The sequence below is a fragment of the Bufo gargarizans genome, chromosome 2 (genome assembly GCF_014858855.1).
Source record: "Bufo gargarizans isolate SCDJY-AF-19 chromosome 2, ASM1485885v1, whole genome shotgun sequence".
Classification (NCBI taxonomy): domain Eukaryota; kingdom Metazoa; phylum Chordata; class Amphibia; order Anura; family Bufonidae; genus Bufo; species Bufo gargarizans.
In genome coordinates, this window is record NC_058081.1 from 586,813,238 (window position 1) to 586,840,321 (window position 27,084).

Here is a 27,084-nt window from a genome sequence, read left to right on the forward strand (position 1 = left end):
CAGTTCACCATCTCTGACTGTGCTGCTGCACTATTTGTGAATTTTGTATATATAATATATACTGGTGAGAGGAACCCTAAGCGTAACTGTGGGTTACGTCAATTTCCCAGCTGTTTTGATAAAACCTTTATTGAACAGCCCCAGAGCTAGCCAAGCATTGAAGCTGCTCAGTACACAGGAGCTTCAGGCTCTTCCTCCCCACTACCGCTCATTGCAGTGGTTAAAAGGCTGTCGAGCGGCGGCTGGGGGAGGCTGGTCCGCATGCCAGCAGTGTACAATGTCCATACAACAGTAGTCATGCCCTGAATTTTTCTTGTGTACTTATAATTATTATTACTATTTCATTCATGCAGTCATTCATTATTTCATTCATGTTGTTTGTTACACGGTCTTATCATTTCTTTTCTTTTTTTTTTCTTTTCTTTTTATTACTTCCTCCTTCCTTCATTTTTATATCTTCAGTTTTCAGTAAGTAACTTGTTACGTGTCGGTACTTGTAGAGTTGTGGTTCTGTCCCGTCGCTGTCTTTTGTTTGTGATGAGGGCAGAAGTAATTTATCCGGTGAGAGAGCTGCCGGATCTCCTCGTACCTTTAATAGACTGAGACGCTACTCGTGTAGAAGTCGTTAGAAACCGCATTCCTGTACAAATAAGTGCTCTGACGGCCAGAGGTGTATTTATTCAGTTGTAGTAGTTGTAAGCAGGCGTTGGTTTTATCCTTATGTTTACAGCTCTTGATAGTTGAGAGTCCCAATCCTGGGGTCTTTCATGAATGTTAAGGGACTCTGCTTTTAAGGGGCTTACATAAAAAGATTAGTGAATTGAATTCTCAGCAGTTGCCAAAAAGTTCTGTAAGACGTCATGCACACAGTGGATGCACATGGAGGTTGTTGTTGTTGTAATACAGACCTATAGGGTCTCTGCCACTGTGCAGGGTCTTACATATGTATAGACTTTGATCCACAGGAGATGAACACTTATAGATTGGAGCATTTGGGTGACATTAGGTTCTCCCATATAAGCCCATAAGTAGCTATAGATTTTTATACTATCAGTATTACTGATAGTAGAGAAGCTCTGTTAGTTCAATATCTGATGGTCCAGCAGCTGTGCAGACACTGTATGGGACCATGCGAGGCAACCTATTCTTCCCTGAAATACTGCACCAGAGACTTTCTCCAATTACTCTGCACATTAAAGTGGTATAGCAAGAGTTCTCTGCTCACTTTTTTAGTTGTTTCTTCTTGAATTTTGTATCCAAAGACATATCTCGCTAGTGCCACCTTGTGGAAGTACTCTGTACTGATGAGGGGCAACCACCTTGAAACAGCTGTCTACGTATAGATATTTGGCTGGCCATTTTCCCATGTTTTGCCCCAAGGCTTCCACAAGGATTTTGACTCCTAGGGAGCCACTTCAACAAGGTGGCACTAGCGAGATGGTTCTGTTTCCTTGGGAGATATCTCTTTGCATATTATTTGTCCATGGAGCATTGCTTATAAGTCTCCATACATAGCTAGTCTCTTTAAGGAGAGCTAGTACATTGTCTAAACTCCTGTATTTTGCATAGAAAGCGGGGAGGAAGCATATATGAAGCAGAAAAAATACAGTCTTTGTGGTGAAACCTCAGCCAATATCTGCGGAGTGATGTCAGAGAGGGGACGCTGTTTTGGCAATTCTGTCTAGCCTACTCGGATGCTGTAGAACTTTTTTTTTTTATTGCCCGTGCTGTCAAGGATTTCTAATAAAACGTCCAAGGAGCTATGTTTGGTATTCAGTATAGCTGTTGTATAGTGCACTATAAGGAGCTGTAGGAGAAATAAAATGGCCGCCATCCTATTCGTACACACAAAATCTGTCCCAATCACACAGAAGGACAAGTTACTTCACAACACTGAGCTAAAGAGCTGCCTCATCCTCCTCTCTGCTCTGCTTGTCAGTGATTATGATCCGGAATACACACAGAGGAGGGTGTGGTAATGAGCAGCAGTGCTTGTATGCATTCTCTATTACCACAGCCCCACATTACCACAGCCTTCCTGTCCTTCCATCCTCTCTGTACTTCATGTCTCCTCATGATCTCCATCTCTACAGAGATTCAGCTGAAGATCTTATTTGTATTCAGGACCATAATCCCCGACAATTAGAGAGGAGGATGAGGCAGCTCTTTAGCTCAGTGTTCTGAAGTAACTCGTCCTCCTGTGTGAATAGGACAAGTTTTGTGTTTGCTCCCTAGACAAAACGAGCCATTATAACTAATGAAAGGCATTTGGGAATTGCCTTAGCAACACTCCTCTGTCTACTGTTTACATAGCAGTGGAGACTTTAGAGCTATTTTTCTAATAGAAATGTACAATTTCATAAATGAAATTATATTACAAAAATGGTCAGTATCACTGCCCCCATACATTACAACAATGAAAAAAGAATGACAGTTACACTTTAAGTATTTTCATTTTCTTAATTCTCAGAGAACTGTTTTAAGGAGATGTTCTCATTGCCTCCAGATGATTTGGTTTGGGACTTAAAAGGGAATCTGTCACGGTGTCACCACCATCTTGAGTTATTATTTGTAGTGCTGCAGATAAGGATTCCAGATCACAGTTTTTTATTTTCCTACTGCCCCGTTCCTCATCTATAGGTACTTAAAGCTGTATTGAAATACATAGATGGGGCTGCCGTGTACATGCCCATGAGTGCTCTCCATTGTGTTAGCTTGGCACTGCAGTCCGGACTGTGTATTACAGCGCAGCTTTGAGCACTGGCAGCGGGGAATAGGGGGCAGTAGGAGAATAACAAATTGTGATCTGGACTCTTTATCTGCAGTAGTACACACAAATTACTGTAGATAATAGTCCAAGATCATGTCGACAGATTTCTTTCAAGTTAAAGGGAGATTACCGTCAGTTGTGGCAGTGCTGTATAAGTGACGGGGAGAGCAGTGTAAACATACCGTGGGTGATGGCCATGCAGGCTGCATGACTGAGGAAACCAGGTTTGAATCCCGATGGTGCTATGGTAACAAGTGTCCTTGAGGCGTTCTCTTCATGTCCAGGGATTATAGCTGTTGTATAGTGCACTATTAGAGCTATGTTTTGGTATTTAGTATAGCAGTTGTATAGTGCAGTACTATGATCTATGTTTGGTATTTAGTATAGCTGTTGTTTAGTGCCCTATAAGGATCTATGTTTGGTATTCAGTATAGCGGTTGTATAGTGCAGTACTATGATCTATGTTTGGTATTTAGTATAGCTGTTGTTTAGTGCCCTATAAGGATCTATGTTTGGTATTCAGTATAGCGGTTGTATAGTGCAGTACTATGATCTATGTTTGGTATTTAGTATAGCTGTTGTTTAGTAAACTATAAAGACCTATGTTTGGTGCTCAGTAGGGGTGAGCGAAGTAATAACTTTGGCTCATCGGAGCCCATACATTCTAATACTGTGCGGAGCCATCGCTCCATATAGTATTCTAACAAAGTTTTATGTGAATCGACTTCGGATGAAGCATCCGAAGTCTATTCGCTCATTCCTAGTGTTCAGTGTAGCAGTTGTATAGTCCACTAAAAGGATCTATGTTTTGTATTCAGTATATTGGTTGTATAGTGCACTATAAGGATCTATGGTGTTCAGTATAGCGGTTGTATAGTGCACTATCAGGACCTCTGTTTGCTGTTCAGTATAGCAGTTGTATAGTGCACTATAAGGATCTATGGTGTTCAGTATAGCAGTTGTATAGTGTACTATAAGGATCTATGGTGTTCAGTATAGCGGTTGTATAGTGCACTATCAGGACCTCTGTTTGCTGTTCAGTATAGCAGTTGTATAGTGCACTATAAGGATCTATGGTGTTCAGTATAGCGGTTGTATAGTGTACTATAGGGTTCTATGTTTGGTGTTCAGTATAGCAGTTGTATAGTGTACTATAAGGATCTATGGTGTTCAGTATAGCGGTTGTATAGTGCACTATCAGGACCTCTGTTTGCTGTTCAGTATAGCAGTTGTATAGTGCACTATAAGGATCTATGGTGTTCAGTATAGCGGTTGTATAGTGTACTATAGGGATCTATGTTTGGTGTTCAGTATAGCAGTTGTATAGTGTACTATAAGGATCTATGGTGTTCAGTATAGCGGTTGTATAGTGTACTATAAGGATCTATGGTGTTCAGTATAGCGGTTGTATAGTGCACTATAAGGATCTATGGTGTTCAGTATAGCGGTTGTATAGTGCACTATCAGGACCTCTGTTTGCTGTTCAGTATAGCAGTTGTATAGTGCACTATAAGGATCTATGGTGTTCAGTATAGCAGTTGTATAGTGCACTATTAGAGCTATCAAATAATAAAAAGATACTGGGCACTCTTTAACTAATGGAACCTAATAGTTTAATAAAATACATCATATACACTTTAATACATTAAGCATAAAAATACGTATAATAACGAAAAAAAAAATATATATAATAATAAAATAGGTTCCTTCACCTATTGGTACCAATAAGAATGTGTGTTGGTAAAATAAAATGAATGGCCTCTAGGTATTTGGGGTGTAGATCACTCCTTGAGGTATGTGTCCTTAGGACGAATGGCTTTATATAAAACCGCAAGAACAAGTGGTCGCAATCAGAATTGATGCAGTGATTATATTGAGCGGCGTCCCGCTGTTACTCACTGTTAAATTCCTGCGTTAAGCTCCCCTGTTGTAAAAAGTCCTTTGAATCAGGGATTTCGCCGACAGTCCGCGGTTCCCCTGCTGTTTCTCTAGCGTCGCTCCGTAGATGAAAGAGCCGGCGCTTAGATGTTGTCACAGCCTCCTTTTCTCGCGCTGCACTCGTTGTGCTGGTGAGCGTGTTTAGATGTTAAAATCCGTTCCCAGAGAGTGCGCGTCAAGACTGTGGTTACAGCAGCAGAGGTTCCAATAATGGCGGTATAATAGTCCTCGATGTCCAAATGTAACGGGGGTCCTGGCACCAAACGCGTTTCGGGGTCTATTGTTACCCCTTCCTCAGTGGACTGGGGTAACAATAGACCCCGAAACGCGTTTGGTGCCAGGACCCCCGTTACATTTGGACATCGAGGACTATTATACCGCCATTATTGGAACCTCTGCTGCTGTAACCACAGTCTTGACGCGCACTCTCTGGGAACGGATTTTAACATCTAAACACGCTCACCAGCACAACGAGTGCAGCGCGAGAAAAGGAGGCTGTGACAACATCTAAGCGCCGGCTCTTTCATCTACGGAGCGACGCTAGAGAAACAGCAGGGGAACCGCGGACTGTCGGCGAAATCCCTGATTCAAAGGACTTTTTACAACAGGGGAGCTTAACGCAGGAATTTAACAGTGAGTAACAGCGGGACGCCGCTCAATATAATCACTGCATCAATTCTGATTGCGACCACTTGTTCTTGCGGTTTTATATAAAGCCATTCGTCCTAAGGACACATACCTCAAGGAGTGATCTACACCCCAAATACCTAGAGGCCATTCATTTTATTTTACCAACACACATTCTTATTGGTACCAATAGGTGAAGGAACCTATTTTATTATTATATATATTTTTTTTTTCGTTATTATACGTATTTTTATGCTTAATGTATTAAAGTGTATATGATGTATTTTATTAAACTATTAGGTTCCATTAGTTAAAGAGTGCCCAGTATCTTTTTATTATTTGATTTTCTATTTAAAGGAAGGGTGATATCCTTTTTACTGAGAGCACCTCCTGTGTCAGTACCAGCCCAGTGCGCCACTTCTCTTTTCTACTATTAGAGCTATGTTTGGTATTCAGTATAGCAGTTGTATAGTGTACTATAAGGATCTATGGTGTTCAGTATAGCGGTTGTATAGTGCACTATCAGGACCTCTGTTTGCTGTTCAGTATAGCAGTTGTATAGTGCACTATAAGGATCTATGGTGTTCAGTATAGCGGTTGTATAGTGTACTATAGGGATCTATGTTTGGTGTTCAGTATAGCAGTTGTATAGTGTACTATAAGGATCTATGGTGTTCAGTATAGCGGTTGTATAGTGTACTATAAGGATCTATGGTGTTCAGTATAGCGGTTGTATAGTGCACTATAAGGATCTATGGTGTTCAGTATAGCGGTTGTATAGTGCACTATCAGGACCTCTGTTTGCTGTTCAGTATAGCAGTTGTATAGTGCACTATAAGGATCTATGGTGTTCAGTATAGCAGTTGTATAGTGCACTATTAGAGCTATGTTTGGTATTCAGTATAGCAGTTGTATAGTGCACTATAAGGATCTGTTTGGTGTTCAGTATAGCGGTTGTATAGTGCACTATCAGGACCTCTGTTTGCTGTTCAGTATAGCAGTTGTATAGTGCACTATAAGGATCTATGGTGTTCAGTATAGCGGTTGTATAGTGTACTATAGGGATCTATGTTTGGTGTTCAGTATAGCAGTTGTATAGTGTACTATAAGGATCTATGGTGTTCAGTATAGCGGTTGTATAGTGCACTATCAGGACCTCTGTTTGCTGTTCAGTATAGCAGTTGTATAGTGCACTATAAGGATCTATGGTGTTCAGTATAGCGGTTGTATAGTGTACTATAGGGATCTATGTTTGGTGTTCAGTATAGCAGTTGTATAGTGTACTATAAGGATCTATGGTGTTCAGTATAGCGGTTGTATAGTGTACTATAAGGATCTATGGTGTTCAGTATAGCGGTTGTATAGTGCACTATAAGGATCTATGGTGTTCAGTATAGCGGTTGTATAGTGCACTATCAGGACCTCTGTTTGCTGTTCAGTATAGCAGTTGTATAGTGCACTATAAGGATCTATGGTGTTCAGTATAGCAGTTGTATAGTGCACTATTAGAGCTATGTTTGGTATTCAGTATAGCAGTTGTATAGTGCACTATAAGGATCTGTTTGGTGTTCAGTATAGCGGTTGTATAGTGTACTATAAGGATCTATGGTGTTCAGTATAGCGGTTGTATAGTGTACTATAAGGATCTGTTTGGTGTTCAGTATAGCGGTTGTATTGTTATTAACTGCTAGAATAGGAGAGGTTAAAGGGGAAACAAGCTCTGCCCCTCTGTTTTTGTATGTTGGAGCATGATGGCATTAATCAGCAGGGGGCACTTTTAGTTTTAGCTATGAGGCCTTCATTGCTGTGGTTTGACTGTGTAGGCTATGAGAGATCATGAAGGAATAGGTGTAGCTGCAGGATCAGACTACGCAGGGATTGTTTGTAGTCTGTAACCATAGAGATAAAGAGGCCCTGTAGGTAATGGGACTTTTTTTATAAAGACTGTTTGCAGAATTGCTTTAATTTTCATTTTTGGTGATTGAAGCAAAATATTACATGTAATCTGGCTGGGCGATCAGCTTTTCACCACAGGTCTGAGTTCTTTAACCTCTGGCGATCTTTTCCCAGCATTTTGCTTTGCTTTACTGCAACGTTACATGGTAGCTACTCAAATGAATGGCCATCCATATAATGCACAGACCCAACTAAGTGGGGTCTTCTCTTGCTGGCCCCCTATGTCCAGAGGTTGTTGCACCACACAACTATAGGAGGAATAAGAATTCAGGAGCATAACTGACTGACAAAGGATACAAAACACATGTATGTGAAGCTAAGGCTATGTTCACACAGCCAAACAATACTGTGTATATGTTTTTATATTTAAAACGGGAGCCTATGTGTGATGGATGCCACTGTATACCTAAGTGACATCCGTCTGAGCTATATGTTGTGGAATCCTTCTGACGTATACCTCTGATGGACAAAGCAAAAGCGTGAAAAGACAACATTTATGGTTTAATGACCTACTCCCAGAAGTCCCTAGATCCATGGCATGCATACCTGATCTCTTCACCTTCTGCCTTTAACACCTCTCCTTACATAGACCTTTGTCATTTCCCACTGGTAACAATAATACACAATAGATTATAGATGCTACTCTGGCTTTGTGTTCCACAGTTTGACATGTTGGAGATGGACCGCCTGGAACGACAACTAGTAAATCTTCCTTTGCTCTTTGACCCATCCTCTTATGTTCCTGACACAATGGATCTTACAGAAGATGCCATGGCACGTGAATACTGGCTCACTTGCTTTGAAGATGCATTAGAAGGAGTGAGTAAACAATCCTTCGCCATATTGGCATTTATGGACTTTGCTGCCCCCGTGTGGTGACTTTGTAGTTGGCAAGCACTGATTTTTCTATGTTTTTACAGTTTTGTGAAAAGCTTAATAATCCTGATATTATCACCTGATTTTCTTATTCAGCAATGATATATACAGCACAATGCTGGATCAATGCAAGGTAGCAAATGTCCCTTAAAATGTTTTACCCAGGGCCTGACATATTGAATTGTTCCCCCTCTGGAACCCGCACCTACAATGAGAACGAAGCGGGGAAATGAAGGAAGGCGTACTGCGCATGCGCAGCAGCCCTCCGCTAATTTCTATGGGGCCACCAAAAATAGCCGGGTGCTTGCTCGGCTATTTCCTTCTGTCCTATAGAAATGAATAGGAGCAGGGGCCGCGCGGTGTTCTCCTATTCACTTCTATGAGAGCAGTGCTTGGTGGTGGACGGACCCTGGGAAATCCAGGGTCCTCCAGCCACAGCTTTCCCCGCTCCGTTCTTGTTGTAGGTGCGGGTCCCAGAGGTGGGACCCGCACCTATCAGAAAATGGAGGCATATCCTAGCGATATGCCCCCATTGTATGTGATGGGAATACCCCTTTAATGGTACACAAACAGTGTCTGCTCTCTAGTTCCTCTGCTGGTCATAGGCAAAGTTCTGTATACAGGATTCTGTATCCAATACTGTATTCTGCGAGTGTTCATAGAGAATTGTGTTGGTGCAGAGTGATGATTATAACATATAGATGCTTTATTGAAAATGATTACAATAACGATCACTGTATTTATAAGGTAGCTAAACGCGCTGTTGCCAGTCAGCCAGATGCAAAAGATGCGGTGGATCGGGCGGAAAAGTTCCAGCAGAAGTACTGGAATAAGTTACAGACCCTGAGGCATCAGCCCTTGTAAGTATCAGTATAAGGCTACGGATGATATTTTTTCTTCTGGGTTTTATTTTTTTTGTTGCAATATTATCTAAAAAGCAGTATTGTGGTCACTCATTTTTGGTGAAAATTGATAACACAGTTTATTAAAGGGGTTCTCCGGGAATTAAGAAAATTAATACATAAATATTACTTTATTATAAATATATTTCCAAATACCTTTCATTAGTTATAATGGCTCGGTTTGTCTGGGGAGCAATCATTAGGAGAAATAAAATGGCCGTTGTCCTATTGGGACACACAAAACCTGCCTCATCCTCTGCTCTGCTTGTCAGGGATTGCTCATTGCCTCCAGATGATTTGGGGCTTTAAAGGGAATCTGTCACCACCATCTTGGATTATTATTTGTAGTGCTGCAGATAAAGAGTCCAGATCACAGTTTTTTATTTTCCTACTGCCCCGTTCCTCATCTATAGGTACTTAAAGCTGTATTGAAATACATAGATGGGGCTGCCGTGTACATGCCCATGAGTGCTCTCCATTGTGTTAGCTTGGCACTGCAGTCCGGACTGTGTATTACAGCGCAGCTTTGAGCACTGGCAGCGGGGAATAGGGGGCAGTAGGAGAATAACAAATAGTGATCTGGACTCTTTATCTGCAGTAGTACACACAAATTACTGTAGATAATAGTCCAAGATCATGTCGACAGATTTCTTTCAAGTTAAAGGGAGATTATCGTCAGTTGTGGCAGTGCTGTATAAGTGACGGGCAGAGCAGTGTAAGCATACCATGGGTGATGGCCATGCAGGCTGCATGACTGAGGAAACCAGGTTTGAATCCCGATGGTGCTATGGTAACAAGTGCCCTTCTCCCCATGTGCAGTGTCCAGGGATGTCTGCACTGTTTGCTCCCCCGCTCTGTGGTCACTCTAACTGGGGAACCACAAGACCTGTGACATGGAGGAGAGGCGACAGGTTGGGGAGCGTTCGGTGCAGAAAGCCCCGGATGCTGCACACGACGAGAACGCCTCCTGAGCATTTACAATCCTGGCATCAGGAGGATTACAAGTTTGGCTTCTCAGTGAGATAATCTGCATGACTATCGCCCGAGGTGTGTTACTGCTAGTGTCCTGGGCATATATAGGACTGTCTGAAGTTTTAAGGGGCCCCAAACCAAATGATATGCTGCATGGAGGAATGCACCAAGAAACCCAACTTAATTTACCCATTATCATTAAAAATTAGTGGACGGAATACCATAAGTAAGCTGTCGTTTTTTGATGCATTTTAATATATCCCCCTTCTATGCATTTATGTTGATGCTAGTGTGGGAAACGTATTACATGTTTGCAGTCCGAACCTGTCATCTGAAGAGCGTGACAACAGCAGCACTCCCTTTGACTGAGTGAAAAGTTTCCTTTAAAATTAAATCCCACGTAGGACATGTGTTGGGTCCTTCCCACTGTGAAACCTTTCTGTATAAATGTGAATACTCCCCTGTCATACTGCACATATATGAGTATATATGGAGTCACAGTTAGAGGAGCCCCATGAACTCTGGGCTCGTTCCTGTTAGTTGCTGTAGTCTTTCATGAACCACTGTGGATGTCGGGTACCTTCATGTAATTCAGGTCAGCAGAGGGTGTAACTTGAAGTTCCTGGACCCCAGTATAAAAGCTGTAACAGGACCCCCACCTGTCGTGGACACCCAGGAGTGACTGCTAGCTCTGCTCCTCTATACCTCTGTATATCAGATAAATTTTTACATATACGGAGATATCTCATACAATGTATTGCACTTGTAGATCTGGAGATGTTTTATGATACGGAGCAGTTGCAGGAATAATTTTCACAGCTATAATCCATATTACATCTTTCACCGTATCCTTACCGATTACTCTTGAACTCTCTTGCAGTGCGTATGGATCACTGACCGTCCGCAGCCTTCTGGACACACGGGAGCACTGCCTAAATGAGTTCAATTTTCCAGACCCCTACTCAAAAGTGAGCATATATTTATGTGTTTATATCACTGTGGCAATGGCGCACATAGAAGAGAGGCGGCCTCATAGAAAAGGTCATACTTGTTTACCTGGAACAGAAGGTCTTTGTTTGCTTCCCCCTTCTCGTCCATCTCCTTGGGCCGATTCCCTACTCCCTTGTTTGTTAACAGTGCAGGTCCTCTGTAAAGGGTGTCCTGCACAGGTCCTCACTGCCCCGTGCGAAAGGGGATGACACCAACTAGGACAGGGCCGCCTCTCTCCATGCTTCCCATAGTAGCTGCATGGTTGGCGTCTGTGGTATGTATGCCCTTGCTTTTTGGGGTTTTCACCTAGGTGATGTAGTTAATGACTGCAGGTAAGTCACTTGTTTGTCGGATCCTTACTTGTCATGTCCTGTCCTTGACTACAAGCCAAATGAAGAGCGCCTTATAATACATGAAAGTCCCTTTACATATTATTTTCATACAGCCCCCTAATCCCCCACTTTGCGCTTGTAAGGCCCCTTGCAGACGAGCGTGTCCGGATGCGTCCCGGTGCATTGCGGCAAACCCGCGCGAGTAGGTACACAATTGTAGCCAGTTTTGACTGCAATTGCGTTCCGTTGTTCAGTTTTTATCGCACGGGTGCAATGTGTTTTGAACAGAAGTTCAGGTTTGGGTTCAAGGTTGTGTAGATTGTATTATTTTCTCTTATAACATGGTTATAAGGGAAAATAATAGCATTCTGAATACAGAATGCATAGTACAATAGCGCTGGAGGGGTTAAAAAAAATAAAAATTTTTTACCTGCCTCAATCCACTTGTTTGCGCAGCCGGCATCTCTTCTGTCTTCTTTCGTGAGGAATAGGACTTTTGATGACGTCACTACGTTCATCACATGGTCCGTCACCATGATTTTTACGCAACCCCATTCATTTCTATGGGGCCTGCGTTACGTGAAAAAGGAGAATGCTGCGATTTTCACGCAACACACAAGTGATGCGTGAAAATCACCGCTCATGTGCACAGCCCCATAGAAATGAATGGGTCCGGGTTCAGTGCGAGTGCAATGCGTTCACCTCACGCATTGCACCCGCGCGGAAATCTCGCCCGTGTGAAAGGGGCCTAAAGCTGCACTGGATGACATAGTCCAGACTTCTGAGCCGAGCACACAGAACGGAGAGGACCTCCTGAGCGTGAGCTCTGCAGTCTGGACTATGTATTTCAGTGCAGCTTTGCCAGTACATAGAGGAGGAACGGGGCAGTATGAAAATAAAAAGAATACTGATCTGGAGTACTTATCTGCAGTGCTACTCATGTAGTACTGTGCATAACAGTCCTTATTCAAGGGGACAGTTTCCCTTTAACTTGTTTTTAAATCATATAACAATATTTTATGTCAGGTAGCCATAGATATAAAGCATTTCTTAGGGTGCTGCCATTTTTTGTCTGTTAAACAAAAAAATGAATGCATTTTATGAGCATTTGGGTGTCCGTTTTTAGTTGCACAACCTTTAACTTTCTCTTTAGGCCGAATGCAGACGGCCGTGTTCTGCGGCCGTGAGCGGTCCGTGGTATGCCGGGCTGGAATCCTGTTCAGAGCAGGAGCGCACTGCGTCATTGGTTGCTATGACGCCATGCGCTTCATGCAGCCGCTGCTGTACAGTAATATACTCGTATAGATCATACAGCAGCGGTGGCATGAAGCGCACGGCGTCATAGCAACCTATGACGCAGTGCGCTCCTGCTCTGAACAGGATTCCAGCCCGGCATACCACGGACCGCTCTAAGCCGCGGAACACGGCTGTGTGCATGAGGCCTTAGACTGTGTTTTTTTTTTTTTTTCCCAATAGAGAAGTCTATGGGAAATTCCTGAAAATATGCCACACCCAGAGCATGGTGTTAAAATTCCTGTACAAAAGTTCACTTGGAGGAGATTTATCAAAATTGACTTAAAGGCTATGTACACCTTTAAAGGCAATTTTTTCCTGATTGCATTTTACTCATTGTGGGCTAAAAATCATTTTTCCATTTGGTCTTTATGAAAAATATTGAGCTGTTCTGTCACAAAGGCTTAACTGTTTATCTAGCTGTGTGCATCATACTTTTTACTTTTACTTTGTGCCCGTCATCTAATAACCTTTATCTCTAATTTACTAAGAGGTAATAAACACTTATTTAATGGGGTATTCCCATCTGAGACAATAGGGGCATATCTCTAGGATATGTCCCCATTGCCTGATAGGTGTGGGTCCCGCACCTATGCTGAGAACGGAGCAGTGAAGTTGATGACTGGAGGACCCCGGGTTTTCCCAGTTCCAGCAACCACTAAGTGATCTCACCAAAGTAGTGAATGGAAGCGCACCACGCTTGCCCGCTCCCATTCATTTCTATGGGGTTAACGAAAATATCCGAGCCAGCCATCATCTTTTTTTAGCAGCCCCATAGAAATGAATGGAGGGCGGCTGCGCATGCGCAGTACACCCTCCACGACTTTCGGGGCTCTGTTCTCAGCGTAGGTGCGGGTCCCAGAGGTGGAACCCACACCTAATAGACAAACTGGAGCATATCCTAGCGAAGCGCCCCCATTGTCTAAGATGGGAAAATCCCTTTAAGCCACATTCTTATCGGTAAGATAATAACTGACCTATAATAAGTGTTCATAAGGTCAGAGATAAGGAGCCCGTTAGATTAGCTGGCTGATGGAAGAAAGGGATAAAATTCTGATCCCTCTATAAGAGCATCTCAGCCCTGTACAGAAAAAAGGGTTCCATGTTTGTAATAAAGGCCAATTAAAAAAATTATGTTTGGCTCCAAAGGAGTACAATCCAATAATAAAAAACATTGCCCCCAAAGGTGTACATATCCTTTAATCACCCCTAGCAATTAATCAGACTGATCCTTTTTTCCAGTTTTACCTTTGCACCAGTTCTGGTAAATCTCCATCAGCTTGCTGTGCAACTCTGAAATCATCCAGGTATTCCATTTGCGGGTATTGTCACCCAGCTTTTCTAGTGACTCACTGTTCCTATATGAGCAGTAAGTATACTGATATGCCTTTCAGTGCTATATCAGGGCTTGGGAAGATATCCTTGCCTTCAGATCTCACAAACTAGCAACACAATCTGGGCAAACGGAGAGATGGGGGCATGTAGCATCTGAAAAGCAATTGTTTCATGATTTTTGTGTTTCTTTAAAGTAAAGGTTTATTATTATTATACACACTTATATAGCGCTACTAATTCCGCAGCGCTTTACAGACATTATCATCCAACTGTCCCCAATGGGGCTCACAATCTAAGGTCCCTATCAGTATGTCTTATGCTTTATTATTTTCATCTATAGCAATTCCATTATATATCTATTACAGATTGCATAGGCTATGATAACTCCCCTCACAGACTCTGTCCTGCAGGATTACAGCGACCATAACGGAAACCCATCTGACGCCTTTATAGTCGGCGGGCTCCTCTGGTCGTCATTGGTGTCTGGCTTGTGCAGCATTTGCTGCCTCCTCTTTCCCCACAATCTTACAGATGTGAACGTAGTCATACTTCTCAAGTGGGAATGATTCAAGTAATTTGGGACAGCAACCAAATTCCCTGTTTCTCCTCTCTGTGGTACTCCTCTTGGCAAATAGCGGCACAGTTCACAGCTTCTGCATTATCCTCAAGAATGTAGAAAGTGCACAAAATCCTTCTCTACAGTAGTCTACCCTGTAGTCATAACTGTGAGAAGTGTATAAATAATTATCCTATATATATTCCTGGGAATTAACACTTTCAGACCCCCCCCCCCCCCCCTGCTGTTCACATACTGATGAGAACTGCCTGCAGCAGAAGCCTCCTCCAGTAGGAGACCAGTCATCCCTCTGCCATTCCAAAATGGAGGAGATCAGAGAGATGTTGATGCCTGTGTTTGCTGCAAGGTTTCCTTAAGACATTAATTCATATAGTTAGTATTCCTTTAAAGGGGTTGTCTGGGTTCAGAGCTGAACCTGGACATACCCATAATTTCACCCAGGCAGCCCCCCTGATGTTAGCATGCTCCGATGCTCTCCCTCGCCCTGCGCTGGATCGCACAGGGCATGGGCTCTTTTATTTACAATAACACACTGCCGGGTGGAAGCTTCCGCCCAGCAGTGTGTTCGGTGATGCCACCGGCTCTGATGGGCGGGCTTTAGCGCTGCCCTAGCTGTTTTACAGGCTAGGGCAGCGCTAAAGCCCGCCCATCGCTGATGTCACCGAACACACTGCTGGGCAGAAGGCTCCGCCTGGCAGCCCTATGGAGAGCTCGGTTTGTCACTGGAACGCCAGAAAATGCCTTTGCCCTGCACGATTTGGCGCAGGGCAAAGGAGAGCATCGGAGCATGAACTGCTCAGATGCTAAAGTCAGGGGGGCTGCTGGGGTGAAAATGGGGACATGTCCGGGTTCAGCTCTGAAAACCCCTTTAATGGACAGAAGAGAGGAGAACCGCCATCACTTGCTTCCCCTCGAGTTCTTTAAACAGGATAGATACAGGGAATTTGATTTCTAGGTTATGTCTATTCTGATTAGCGATTCTCCTAATGAGAATGTAAGATTAAAGGAAATGTGTCACCAAAATGTTTTTTGCCAGTTAAAACCAGATAGCGACACATATTCTTTTTTTCTCATCTGTTTTTATTATCTGGGGGGGTCCCTGCACAGTCTAGCACTAACCAATCAGTGCTGCCAGATTCAGACTATGCAGGGACTCGCCCCGAGTTGGACTTTTACTGTAGACTGCTGGCAACTCGTTCTTAACCTTCTAATAGGAATAATAGAGGAATGGCACAGCACAAAGCTATATGAAAATATGCTCCAGAATTGCTATTGAATGGGAAAGTAGTTGCCAAGACATGTCAGGAGAGGTGACAGGTCCTCATTAGAGGAAATCTATCAGCATGATTAGGGGCTGTTATCTAATAGTACATGAGTAGCACTGCAGATAAGCAGTCCAGTTTGTATTTTCCAAATGCCCCTGGTCCACAACTGTCAGCACTCAAATCTGCGCTGAAAAACACAGTCTGGACTGCTGTGCTAACGCACTAGGAGAGGACTCATGAGCGCATGCACAGCAGTCCTGACAATGTATTATCAGCAGGGGAACGGAGGAAAATAAAAAATAGGGATTTGAACTTCTTACTCGTAGTACTAAATAGTCCAAGCTGGTGGTGATGGATAGCCGTTAAGACGGTTCTATTTATTACAAGAATTCACGCCCCCACCTGAATAATTTCCCAATCTGTCGCCCTGCATCCCTCATTTGTAGGGTGATATCGTTCAGTTGGTGCGCTACTTAATAATCTATCAGCTTGCCGACACTGCGCGTGTACGACTTAACACCTCTGCCAAGGTGCAGATTAATATTTACAGCGATGTCCAAGCCGGAAGACATATGAGGCTACTTAGTATTCACAGGCTTGTGCAGCAGCCTAAGCAGAGCGGAGCTGCTCGTTTAAATGTCACTTCTGAAGTGCTTCATGATCCTCAGGCTTATGAATATGTAATGAGGTAATTAGCATTAATTTGCTTGCTCGTCTCCAGTCTCATCAGATTTGGAGACAAGCTATAACACCTTCAGCTGAGGAGCAACGATGCAGAATTATTTTTCGAACAGCAGATGTTTGCCATTTCCTAAGTTTATGACAATGTTGATGCCATAGATAGGTTTGCAGTGACGTACCTCTGGGGGCATCAATAAGAAAGAAAAATTCTTTGATGATCCTTGGGTTTTTCTCAGATCACATATGGGGTCACGTTCTGACTGGCTCCTGTGTATATCAAAGGCGTTGTCCAAGATTAGGAAAAGGGTCTTATATTTTCTAGAAGCTTCACCATTTTTGTCCATAGGCTGTGTCTTGTATTGCAGCTTAGCCTTGCACACTTGGAAAGAATTGAACTGCAGTACCAGACACAGCCTGTGGACAAGAGTGGCACTGTTTTAGGGAAACAAATGGACATTCTCTTCTAGGTTGAGACAACCCTTTGTAGTCTTATACACCTGTTCTTTATAGAGGGCTTATAGCACACCGATAAATGGTTGGGGGTGGTATTGTAATATATAGGCTATGGCCACATGTAGCAGGTTAATCCGAAGCTGCAAAATCCGTACCATATCATGCGGATTTCGGTGCAGAAATGCTGTGGGATTACCACAGACTTCACCCATTGCAAAGTAGATCCTAAGCACATAGTTGTAACATAAATTGATATGCTGCGGACTCTGCGTGTCAAGTTGTGTGCAGATTCTGCTGCGTACACTCCCCGGAGTGTGTGGCGGCCATTGGGGAAAATCTCATCCACTTCGCTGCCACTGTAAAAGCTGTGGATTTTCCGCATGCAATTCCGCGGTGGAAAATCTGCAGCATTTACGCAGCGTGGAGATGTACCCTTAGATTGGGTGAATCTGTCGCCCCAGTCTATTGCCAGACACCAAACATAGATCACATTCACTTTCTTCAAATGACTTATGGATAACTTTAAACATAGTGCAGGGCATCAGTATGACTTGTCCTCTGAATTAGGTTTACGGAGTCAGTGCAGAGCCCATGGGCACTTTGTGCACCAGTTCCAGCACATAAGCTCCAACAGCCCTCTGCGGCTTTGTTTACAAGGTGCCAGCAATGACATGCCGCTACAGTGGCCTCACCCATCACATGCTGTCCCTACTGGAGTGGTGATGGAATGTGACTGCTGAGGCCATTGATTGGCTGAAGCAGTCAAGTGCTGACAGCTTGTAAACAATGTCTGGTAGTGTCTTCGCTAGATCTGGGGGAAGTGAAGAGTTTTTTTTTTGTGGGTTAAAATGTAGACTAGACGTGTTCTATGAGATCACCGCTCCCTTCCTTAGTTCTGGTATGGGCAGTGATGTATAGCTAAGTTCCTGATCACTGTCAAAGCACAACTAGATGTAACATGTATACATACAGTTCCAGTCAAACATTTGGACACACCTTTTCATTCCATGAGTTTTTTTCTTGATTTTTTTTATTTATTTATTTTGTACATCGTAGATTCATATTGCTGACATGAAAATGATGAAGGAACACCTATAGAAGTAGTGAACAAAAGACTGTTAAACAAAGCTGTTTTATATTTTGGATTCTTCACAGTCGCCCTCTTTTGCTTTGATGACCGCTTTGCACGCTCTTGGCATTCTGTCAGTCGGCTTCATGAGGTAGTCACCTGGAATGGCTTTCAGTTAACAGGTATGCCTTGTCAAGAGTTACCGTAAGTTGTGGAAGTTCCTGCCTTCATAATGTGTTTGAGACCATTGATTGTGTTGTGCAGAGGCATTCTACTACTGTTCTAACCCACATCATGGCAAGAACCGCTCAGCTAAGTAAAGAGAAGTGACTTTCCAGACCTTAGAAGGCTCTTCAGGTGCAGTCATGAAAACCTTCAAATGCTATGATTTAGAGATGAGCGAATTTTATATTTTGAAATTCGTTCACGCTTCATTTACTGGTAAAAGGTGAATTGCGTTATGGATTCTGTTACCACGGACCATAACGCAATTCTATGACGGAATGCCTTTAGAGGCATTCTGTTATTCATTCCGTCATAATAGAAGTCTATGGGCTGCAAAATGGATCCGTCCCGTTTCCGTTATGCAGGGGAGTTGCAGTCGACTACTTATGAAGAGAATGCCAACAGTGTGCCAAGCTGTCATCAAAGCAACAAGGGGCGACTCTGGAGAATCTAAAATATATTCTGGTTTGTTTAGCACCTACTTAATTACATATGTGTTCCTTCATCATTTCTATGTCTTCAATATGAATCTACAATATAAAAAACAAAACAAAAAAAACCCCAAGAAAAACCATGTAATGGAGGAGTCAAAACTTTTGACCAGCACTGTGTATTCCACAGAAGCCTGCCCCTGACGTCATGATATGCTGTAATCACTGTGTTGTCTGCCGTCTTGCTATGTGTCTCCTTGACTGTTTTCATGTCGGCATGCTGGTAACAGTGACTTGTTGGTCCAATAGAGGCCATGAACATAAGAGGAAAATGACCGGAGGGGTCTTGGCGCAAACAATCCAAGCCTGGGTAAGAAATCTTTCCTTCCTTCTGTAAAATGCAGTCTCTCATGTTTTTCTTCCAGGTAAAGCAGAAGGAAAATGATATAGCGTTAAAATATTATCAGAAAATTATCAGATCTTTGGATACATTGGGCTGGGAGGAGAAACAGTTTGCACTGGTGAAAGGACTGTTAGCAGGCAATGTCTTTGACTGGGGAGCAAAAGCAGTCTCCGAGTAGGTGTTCCATGTTTTACAACCACCATGTCTTCTATAGATAAGCTGCAATAAGAATTGTTAATTCTCTCAGTGTAGTATTCCCATCTTAAACCATGTCTGATAGGTGCGAGTCCACCTCTGGGATATACTTACAGCATATCTGTGGATATACTGTAAGTATTTAAGATTGGATTACCCTTTTAAATGGATCTTGTGTTGTTTGTTTTATCACTTGACCTCCTTTTCAGAGTTTCTCAACCTCAACAGTCCAAAAGGCAAAATTTCCATTCTATCTCCATGGTTACAGACTACGTATAAACTCTGCGTAGTCTGATCCTGCAGTCATTTGTTATTTTGCTTCCTCTTCTATAGGTTAGCAAGATATGGGGCAGAAAGAAGAGCGTGATACTTGACTACGGGGTATGTTTGTAGTCTGTAACCATGGAGACACGTAAGGCTTCAGGTGCAAAATGTATTTTTTTACCACAACCATTTTCAGGGTTTTATTTCTATTTTGAAGCAATGAAATGATTAGTAGTGCACATACTCTTTTAAAATTGCTATTTCAATTAAAATATCAGAAAACATAATGAAAGCAAATGTTCATATTTGAAAATCATTTCTCAGCTTATGTAAAGATCTATAATGTGGCTGCTAGGACTGGCCACTATAACTACCAGTATGAATGGCATCCTATGAGGATGTGCATTAATGCATCAGTGTTAGTAACATACAGTAGTAATGTGGTGCTTCTTTCACAAACATGGCCACTTATTCACATACATACATAAAACTCTGTATAAGCCCCTTGTATATTCCACCTCTCGTATATTCTATCGTCAGAGTGTACTGGACCTGTATAGGTGATCGACATATTGATGGCTACACCATAGGACAGACCATCAATATCAAATCTCTTGGGGGTTCCAGTTCTTGGCACCCCTGCTGATCGTGCAAGCGATGCCACCTCTTCCTTGTGAACCTCTGCCTGTCTACCTGCGCAGAATCGTAATAGGGATGGAATGTAGCCACAATATCCTGCATTACCAATGCTAAGTAGAGAGTTTGCAGGTAGACGGACCAAGGTACTGAAGAGGCTGCAGCACTTGCACGAGCGCCTTGGCCCCTTCAAACAGCTGCTGAGAGTCAGACCCTCACCAATCTGCTATTGATGGTCTAAAGATCCCAGAATGCTGAGCCAGAATAACCTTTAACAATAGCCTCTACAGTATATAATGTTCCCCATCACCTTACAGTTAGGGAAGCAACAAGCAAGCAAAATGACAAGAGAACAAGTGAGCGTTTCCCATAGAGATCAACCAACGGCTTCTGCTCGGGATAAGACATTGTCGTTTCCTGAGATATCTTGTAGCAATGTTGTTCTGTGCGTTTGCAGTGAATTGGCTCATGTTATTCATGGTGTTGGATACTTCTACACTGCAGGGAAACTTAATCTTAGTGTCCTTCTTATGTCTGATCCAGAGTCTTAGAATCTGACCCTGAGTTTGGATTTGAGGAAGCGAAGGAAAAGTTACAAGGTGAGTTTGGAGAGTTCGTATAAGCATGTTGTATGGGTAATCTAATGTTCTACCGATATATGATGTTAGCACCAGGAGTCGCATACCTCCCACGTATGTCTCTATATAGCCATACAGTAGCATTTGTCAGCTATTAGCTTCAAAACAGATTTTTGCGGAGGGCCCACTGTATAGGAAAGCACAAAAGGTATGTTAATGCATACCGGCCTCTTTAAGCCTCCATTGAGGGGGTGGGAGCCTGGGGATATGCTTGGTGTAGGCACTGAGATCTTTCCTGATGCATCAGTATCTTATTGGTGGGGGTCCGACACCCAGGGCCCCCACCAATTAGCTGTTTGAGAAGACGTCGGCGCTTGGTATCGCACTCCGCCTCCTTCACTTCAATGGGACTGAACTGTGCCTAGGCCACGTGACCGTTGAACTTGTCGTGTCGGACCCCCACCGATCAGATAATGATGACCTTTCCTGAGGTTAAGTCATCAGTAGTAAAATCTGAGAAAACCCCTTTTAAAATGAGATGTGAACATAGTCCTATTGATATAGCAGAAAGCAAATGAAGGGGTAGTTATGATTTTATTGACCCTTCATCATGATAGCTCAGTGGTGGACAACTGGCAGCCCTTGAGTGCCCTTCCTCTGGCTCCTGGATCCCTTCTTCTGTATGTATTATACTCAAGACAGCAGAGTGTGCTCTTACGCAGCCATATACTGTAGCACATCATCTCATCATCTTCTGATCTCAGGGCCAATTTAGCAGGGTTTTGTTTTGGTGTGGGCATTATTGGCACACGTGAAGGAGTATTCCTACTATTCACATTTAGGACATATCCTACTTTAATTAGTGAGACTCTATTTCTTAGACACCTCCCAGATGACCTCCCTGGCCTGCTTGATAGCAGTAACTGCCCATGCACTGCCACCCATCATAGTGGATGGGAGATTTGCAGACAGATCAGCGCTCTTTCCATTGTCAGTGCACCTCAGATAGATTTTTTGGGATCCTGGACTAGTATATCTATCTAGATATAGATCTATACATCTGGCTTTGACCGAGGAGATGTTGGTAAACTTCCTAGAATTGACTTAGTCTTCACTTGTATGGTTGTCTGCGGGGTCCTTGTTATAGCAGTTTGCTTTTTGGCACAATAAATGATTGGATTAAGTGAGAGGAAACTGGCGAGGCCTTGAGGGTCCATGACACCTATAGCTGTGCACCCTTTACGTTTTCATTTTTCTCCCTTTCCCAACAGTTAGACCTTGGCTTGTTGACACTTATTCTGCTTGGATCGAAAGGTTAAAGGTAGAGTACGTTCTCCTGTCCATTGCATGACCTTGTTTCCCACACACACAGATTAGGAAATGTTAGTCTTTGCCCACTAATAATACGTAGATTTCTACCTCTATAGCTTGAAATGCAGCGACTTTATAGTTATTTGGTCACCATTCCAGATCAAATTGGTGCTCCCTAAAGAATGGGAGTTGATGTATGATTTTAGCTATCAATTAAAAGCCCTGTGGGTTGGGTTACATATGAAAGGGGCTGCTTGGATGCAGATTTAGGCTGTGAGACATGACATTGACAATGTAATGGGACTTTGAATATATTAAAGGGAACCTGTCACTATGAAAATGCAGGCAGCATATTCTAGAGCAGGAGGAGCTGAGCAGACTGATGTAGTTTTATGGGAAAAGATTCAGTAAAACTTGTATTTGATTCATTTAAATCCCTGCCTATTCTGGGCTCTGCAGTCCAGGAGGCGGTCCTATCAGTGATTGACAGCCTTCTCTCTATGACCGTGTATACAGAGAGAGCTGTCAATCACTGATAGGACCGCCTCCTGGACTTCAGAATCCAAAATGAGCAGGGATTTAAATGAGTAAATGCAAAGTTTTACTAAATCTTTTCCTATAAAGCTATATATCAATCTGCTCAGCTCCTCCTGCTCTATAACATGCTGCCTGCAGCTCAGACACCATGTTCTGCATGGCAGGTTCCCTTTAAATGCATTGCGGGAAATCTCCTATTTTGCTTACCCTCTTACAAATGCGACTTTTGTGGTGACCGTTCTGTTTTCCAGGGTCCTCCTCATAAATGCGCCTTAATATTCGTGGACAACAGTGGAATTGATATCATCCTGGGAATTTTCCCATTTGTTCGAGAACTGCTGTCCAGAGGTACAGAGGTACAGTACTCCCATCATCTCTTCGTCAGTACAGATCACTTTGTCTAACTTCTACATAGGAGAACCAGCAACCTAGAACTGCAGCGTATCGTTCTGAAGTGCCTGTTAAGTGTCTGACTGTATGGAATGGTTGTATTTCAGCAATGTCCACCTTTAATGGCACCACTAAAAAGGCTGTTCTGGTCCACAGCTCTATTCACCCATCCAACACTGTTCTTGGCTATTTTTGGCAGTGCCATAGACTTTCAATGGAGGAGCAGGACGCATACTACACTGCCACTCTATTAAAAGTCCTCCTAGCAGTGGTCAGGTGGGTGGGGGACTGGGTGCCCCTTTAGATGCTCTTGTTAATACCTCTCTGTTGCTTTGCAGGTCATCCTGGCATGTAATTCAGGACCAGCTCTAAATGATGTCACCTACAATGAATCCCTGATTGTCACAGAGCGGATTGCAGACATGGATACGATTATACAGTAAGTCTATGAGACCTGTCTGTCTTCAAAAGGGAATGTGCTTATTGAAGAACTTCTGCCTGTAGCATGTATCTTTACCATTGGTGTCCAGCTGGCTGACTTCGTGCCTGGGCCCAAATGTCCTTGCAGAAGCCATCTGACATGTTTTACCTCTACCAGCCAGTATATTCTTGAGCTAAATGCTGGCTGCCAGCTATGTAGCTGCCTTTACTTGTTCTAAGTATGCAGTGTGACCAGCACTCCATTTTTTGGCACTTACCCAGTTTTCCCCAGATGTGAACTATTCTCTCAGTAGGTCATTTTCACTTACAATATTTATTGATGCTGATAAGGCCCCATTCACACGACTGTATTATGGTCCGGGTTTTTTGTGGATTGGATTGGATCCATTAATTTCAGTGGGGCCGCAAAAGATGCAGACAGTGCCCCGTGTGCTACCCGTGTCTGTTCTGCAGCCCTGCAAAAGAAAAGGCATTTGAAACCTAGTGCGGGGCCTGCAGAAGGGAAAATGTGGGATGCACACGGCCAGTATCCGCGATTTGCGGACCACAAAAACGGATACGGCCATTTGCATGAGGCCCAAACTGTATGACAGTGTATTGTGATTAGTGAAGGTCCATTTTTTGGGATATTCACCAGTGGTCTGATTTGAGGTATTGAATCCCAGTATTCCTTGAGAACCTTTTTGCCAAATTTTGTAAATGAGACAGCAATTTAAAAATGTTTTTTTTTTATATATATATAATTATTTTTTTCTCTTAGGTCTGCTTTGCAGGATGAGAGGTTATTACTGGTACAAACTGGCTCAAGTTCTCCTTGCTTAGATCTGAGGTGAGCCTGGATTAATTTTTCATGTCGTTTGCTCAGTGGGCTCATCTACCAGACAAACATGGTAGAACAATTGTGTAATGTGTTCTCTAAAATGATGTAGGTGCCTAAACAGCTCACGCTGGTAGCACAAAGGTAAGGCTGGCCGTACACATGAGATACCATCCCATACATGTTAGGTAGTCAGCCAGTCCTGCGAAAATCTGCGGGATGGCTGACATTCAGTACATCTAAAAATCTGTATGGTCAGCTGAAAGGGCATCTGTCAGCAGATTTGTCCCTATGACACAGGCTGACCTGTTACATGTGTACTTGGCAGCTGAAGACATCTGTGTTGGTCCCATGTTCATATGTGTCCACATTGCTGAGAAAAATGTTTTAAAATATGCAAATGAGATTCTAGGAGCAATGGGGGCGTTGCTGTTACACCTAGAGTCTCTGCTCTCTCTGGAGCTGCCATTCCCTCTGCACTTTAATTGACAGGGCCAGGCAGTGAAAACATCAGAACGCCTGGCCCTGTCAGATAGGCCGAATGCACACAGGCCGTGTTGCGCGGCCGAGAGCGTTTCGTGGTATGCCGGGCTGGATTCCTGTTCAGAGCAGGAGCGCATGGCGTCATTGGTTGCTATGACGCCGTGCGCTTCATGTCACCGCTGCACTACAGTAATACATAGTGTATTACTGTAGTGCAGCGGCGGCATGAAGCGCACGGCGTCATAGCAACCAATGAAGCTGTGCGCTCCTGCTCTGAACAGTAATCCAGCCTGGCATACCACGAAACGCTCTCGGCCGCGCAACACGGCCATGTGCATTCGGCCTATCTGACAGGGCCAGGCGTTCTGATGTTTTCACTGCCTGGCCCTGTCAATTAAAGTGCAGAGGGAATGGCAGCTCCAGAGAGAGCAGAGACTCTAGGTGTAACAGCAACGCCCCCATTGCTCCTAGAATCTCATTTGCATATATTAAAAAAAATTCTCAGCAATGTGGACACATATGAACATGGGACCAACACAGATGTCTTCAGCTGCCAAGCGCACATGTAACAGGTCAGCCTGTGTCATAGGGACAAATCTGCCCCTTACATCTAATGTACTGCTAGTTGGGCAAAATCCGACGTGTTATGTGTGCCATTATGATAAAATGGGCACAATATCTGCCAAATTAAACTACTAGCTCTTTTTAAGGCACTTTTGATAAATATGCCTCAATTTGTGTTTCCTTTGGCTTATATAATTTAGATCAGTGCAATCATTTAAAGGGAACCTGTCACCGGGATTTTGTGTATAGAGCTGAGTACATGGCCGCTAGAACATCTGCAATATCAAGTCCCCATAGCTCTGTGTGCTTTTATTGTGTACAAGAAAAAATGATTTGATACATATGCAAATTGCAAAATCCCTGACTCATCTCATGTACAGGACTCATCTCAGGGTAATTTGCATATGTATCAAATAGTTTTTTTTACACATTAAAAGCACACAGAGCTATCGGGACTGGGTATTGCAGATGTGCTAGTGGCCATCTAGCAACCCATGTCCTCAGCTCTATACCCAAAATCTCGGTGACAGATTCCCTTTTAATCTATGAAATAGCATTGTACTCTTACCTAGATTATTAATTATAATAATTCATAATTTTATATGACCTTCTGGTTCTTCCATTGGTTTTATAACCTTTTACACATGTATGTCTACAGTCGCTTAGACAAAAGCCTTGCCATGCTGGTCAAAGAGAGGCGCACCGACCTGGTCATCATTGAAGGGATGGGCCGAGCCATCCACACAAACTATTATGCAGTCCTGCAATGCGAAAGCCTGAAACTGGCTGTCATCAAGAACTCGTGGCTGGCCGAGAGACTGGGGGGCAAAATCTTTAGTGTCGTTTTCAAATATGAAACTCCACCCAAATGAGACAACTTACTGATTCTTCTCAACCCGTTCCTCAGCGCTAGTTTTATTCGATTGTAAAGAATGTATTTTTATTACAGGGATGGGGGGGTAAAAATTGCTGTATTTATATTGTGCTTTTGTGCTGAGATAAAAGGGACGATATGCGCCCATATAAATATATAAATAAATTTAAATTATATATGATGCTGCTGTTTGTTGTATGGCAATTTTACATAATGTCCTAAAAATACCTTTACATCAGTATCCTAGGATGTTGGGAGGTGACCTGTGATATTTTTTTTCTATAAGACCAAGATAAGAGGTCATTTCACAGAAAATACATATGCTCTATTACTAAATTCATATATCTGTGGGAAAATCTTCTGAAAGCCTTCATGCCCGTAGGTAGTGGCCCAACCATGCCAAAAGGGTGTCCTGTGTATAATACATCCATCATCCCCAACTGTATTGAAAGGGGTAGCATTAAAGGGGTTATCCCATAACATTTGGACAGGTGATAGATGTATGATCGATGGGGGTGCGGGCATTGGGATCCCTGTAATTTACTAGATCCCCGCAATTTACTAGAGCCTCCTATTCCAGAGGCATTTTAATGGAGTGGTGGTCACGCATGCACCCATTTTCTGCATTCAGTGCCTATGGGAGTGATGGAGATAGCATAGTATAGCAGTTACTAAGTACCACTGAAGGTAAATCCCAAGCATGGGGTGTTTTTAGCCTAAGTCCTATAAAATATGCCAGTATCGAAGACGTCTCCTAGTTGTTAAATGCACTTTGTCTTCTGCTTCTGTTCTAGAAAGGTTTTGCATTAGGTGTTTCTGAGAATCAAGAAGCTGCCTGTGAAGAGAAGAAAATTTAAAATTGTGTAGGCATGGTGTAAGGAATCAGTAATTTGAATAGC

The 27,084-nt window shown here is 43.0% G+C and overlaps 1 protein-coding gene across 1 annotated transcript in view; it reads left to right on the plus strand.

Moving 5' to 3' along the window:
• PANK4 (pantothenate kinase 4 (inactive)) overlaps positions 1–26,366 on the plus strand; it is a 65,907-nt gene extending 39,541 nt beyond the window's left edge. Inside the window, exons 10-19 of the mRNA XM_044281841.1 lie at positions 7,955–8,110; positions 8,915–9,027; positions 10,922–11,009; positions 19,118–19,269; positions 20,734–20,789; positions 22,040–22,089; positions 22,868–22,972; positions 23,345–23,445; positions 24,208–24,276; positions 25,970–26,366. Of these exons, the coding sequence (XP_044137776.1) occupies positions 7,955–8,110; positions 8,915–9,027; positions 10,922–11,009; positions 19,118–19,269; positions 20,734–20,789; positions 22,040–22,089; positions 22,868–22,972; positions 23,345–23,445; positions 24,208–24,276; positions 25,970–26,183 (1,104 nt within the window). The 3' untranslated portion in view covers positions 26,184–26,366. The remainder of the gene's footprint in view (positions 1–7,954; positions 8,111–8,914; positions 9,028–10,921; positions 11,010–19,117; positions 19,270–20,733; positions 20,790–22,039; positions 22,090–22,867; positions 22,973–23,344; positions 23,446–24,207; positions 24,277–25,969) is intronic.
• Positions 26,367–27,084: the final 718 nt, after the last annotated feature.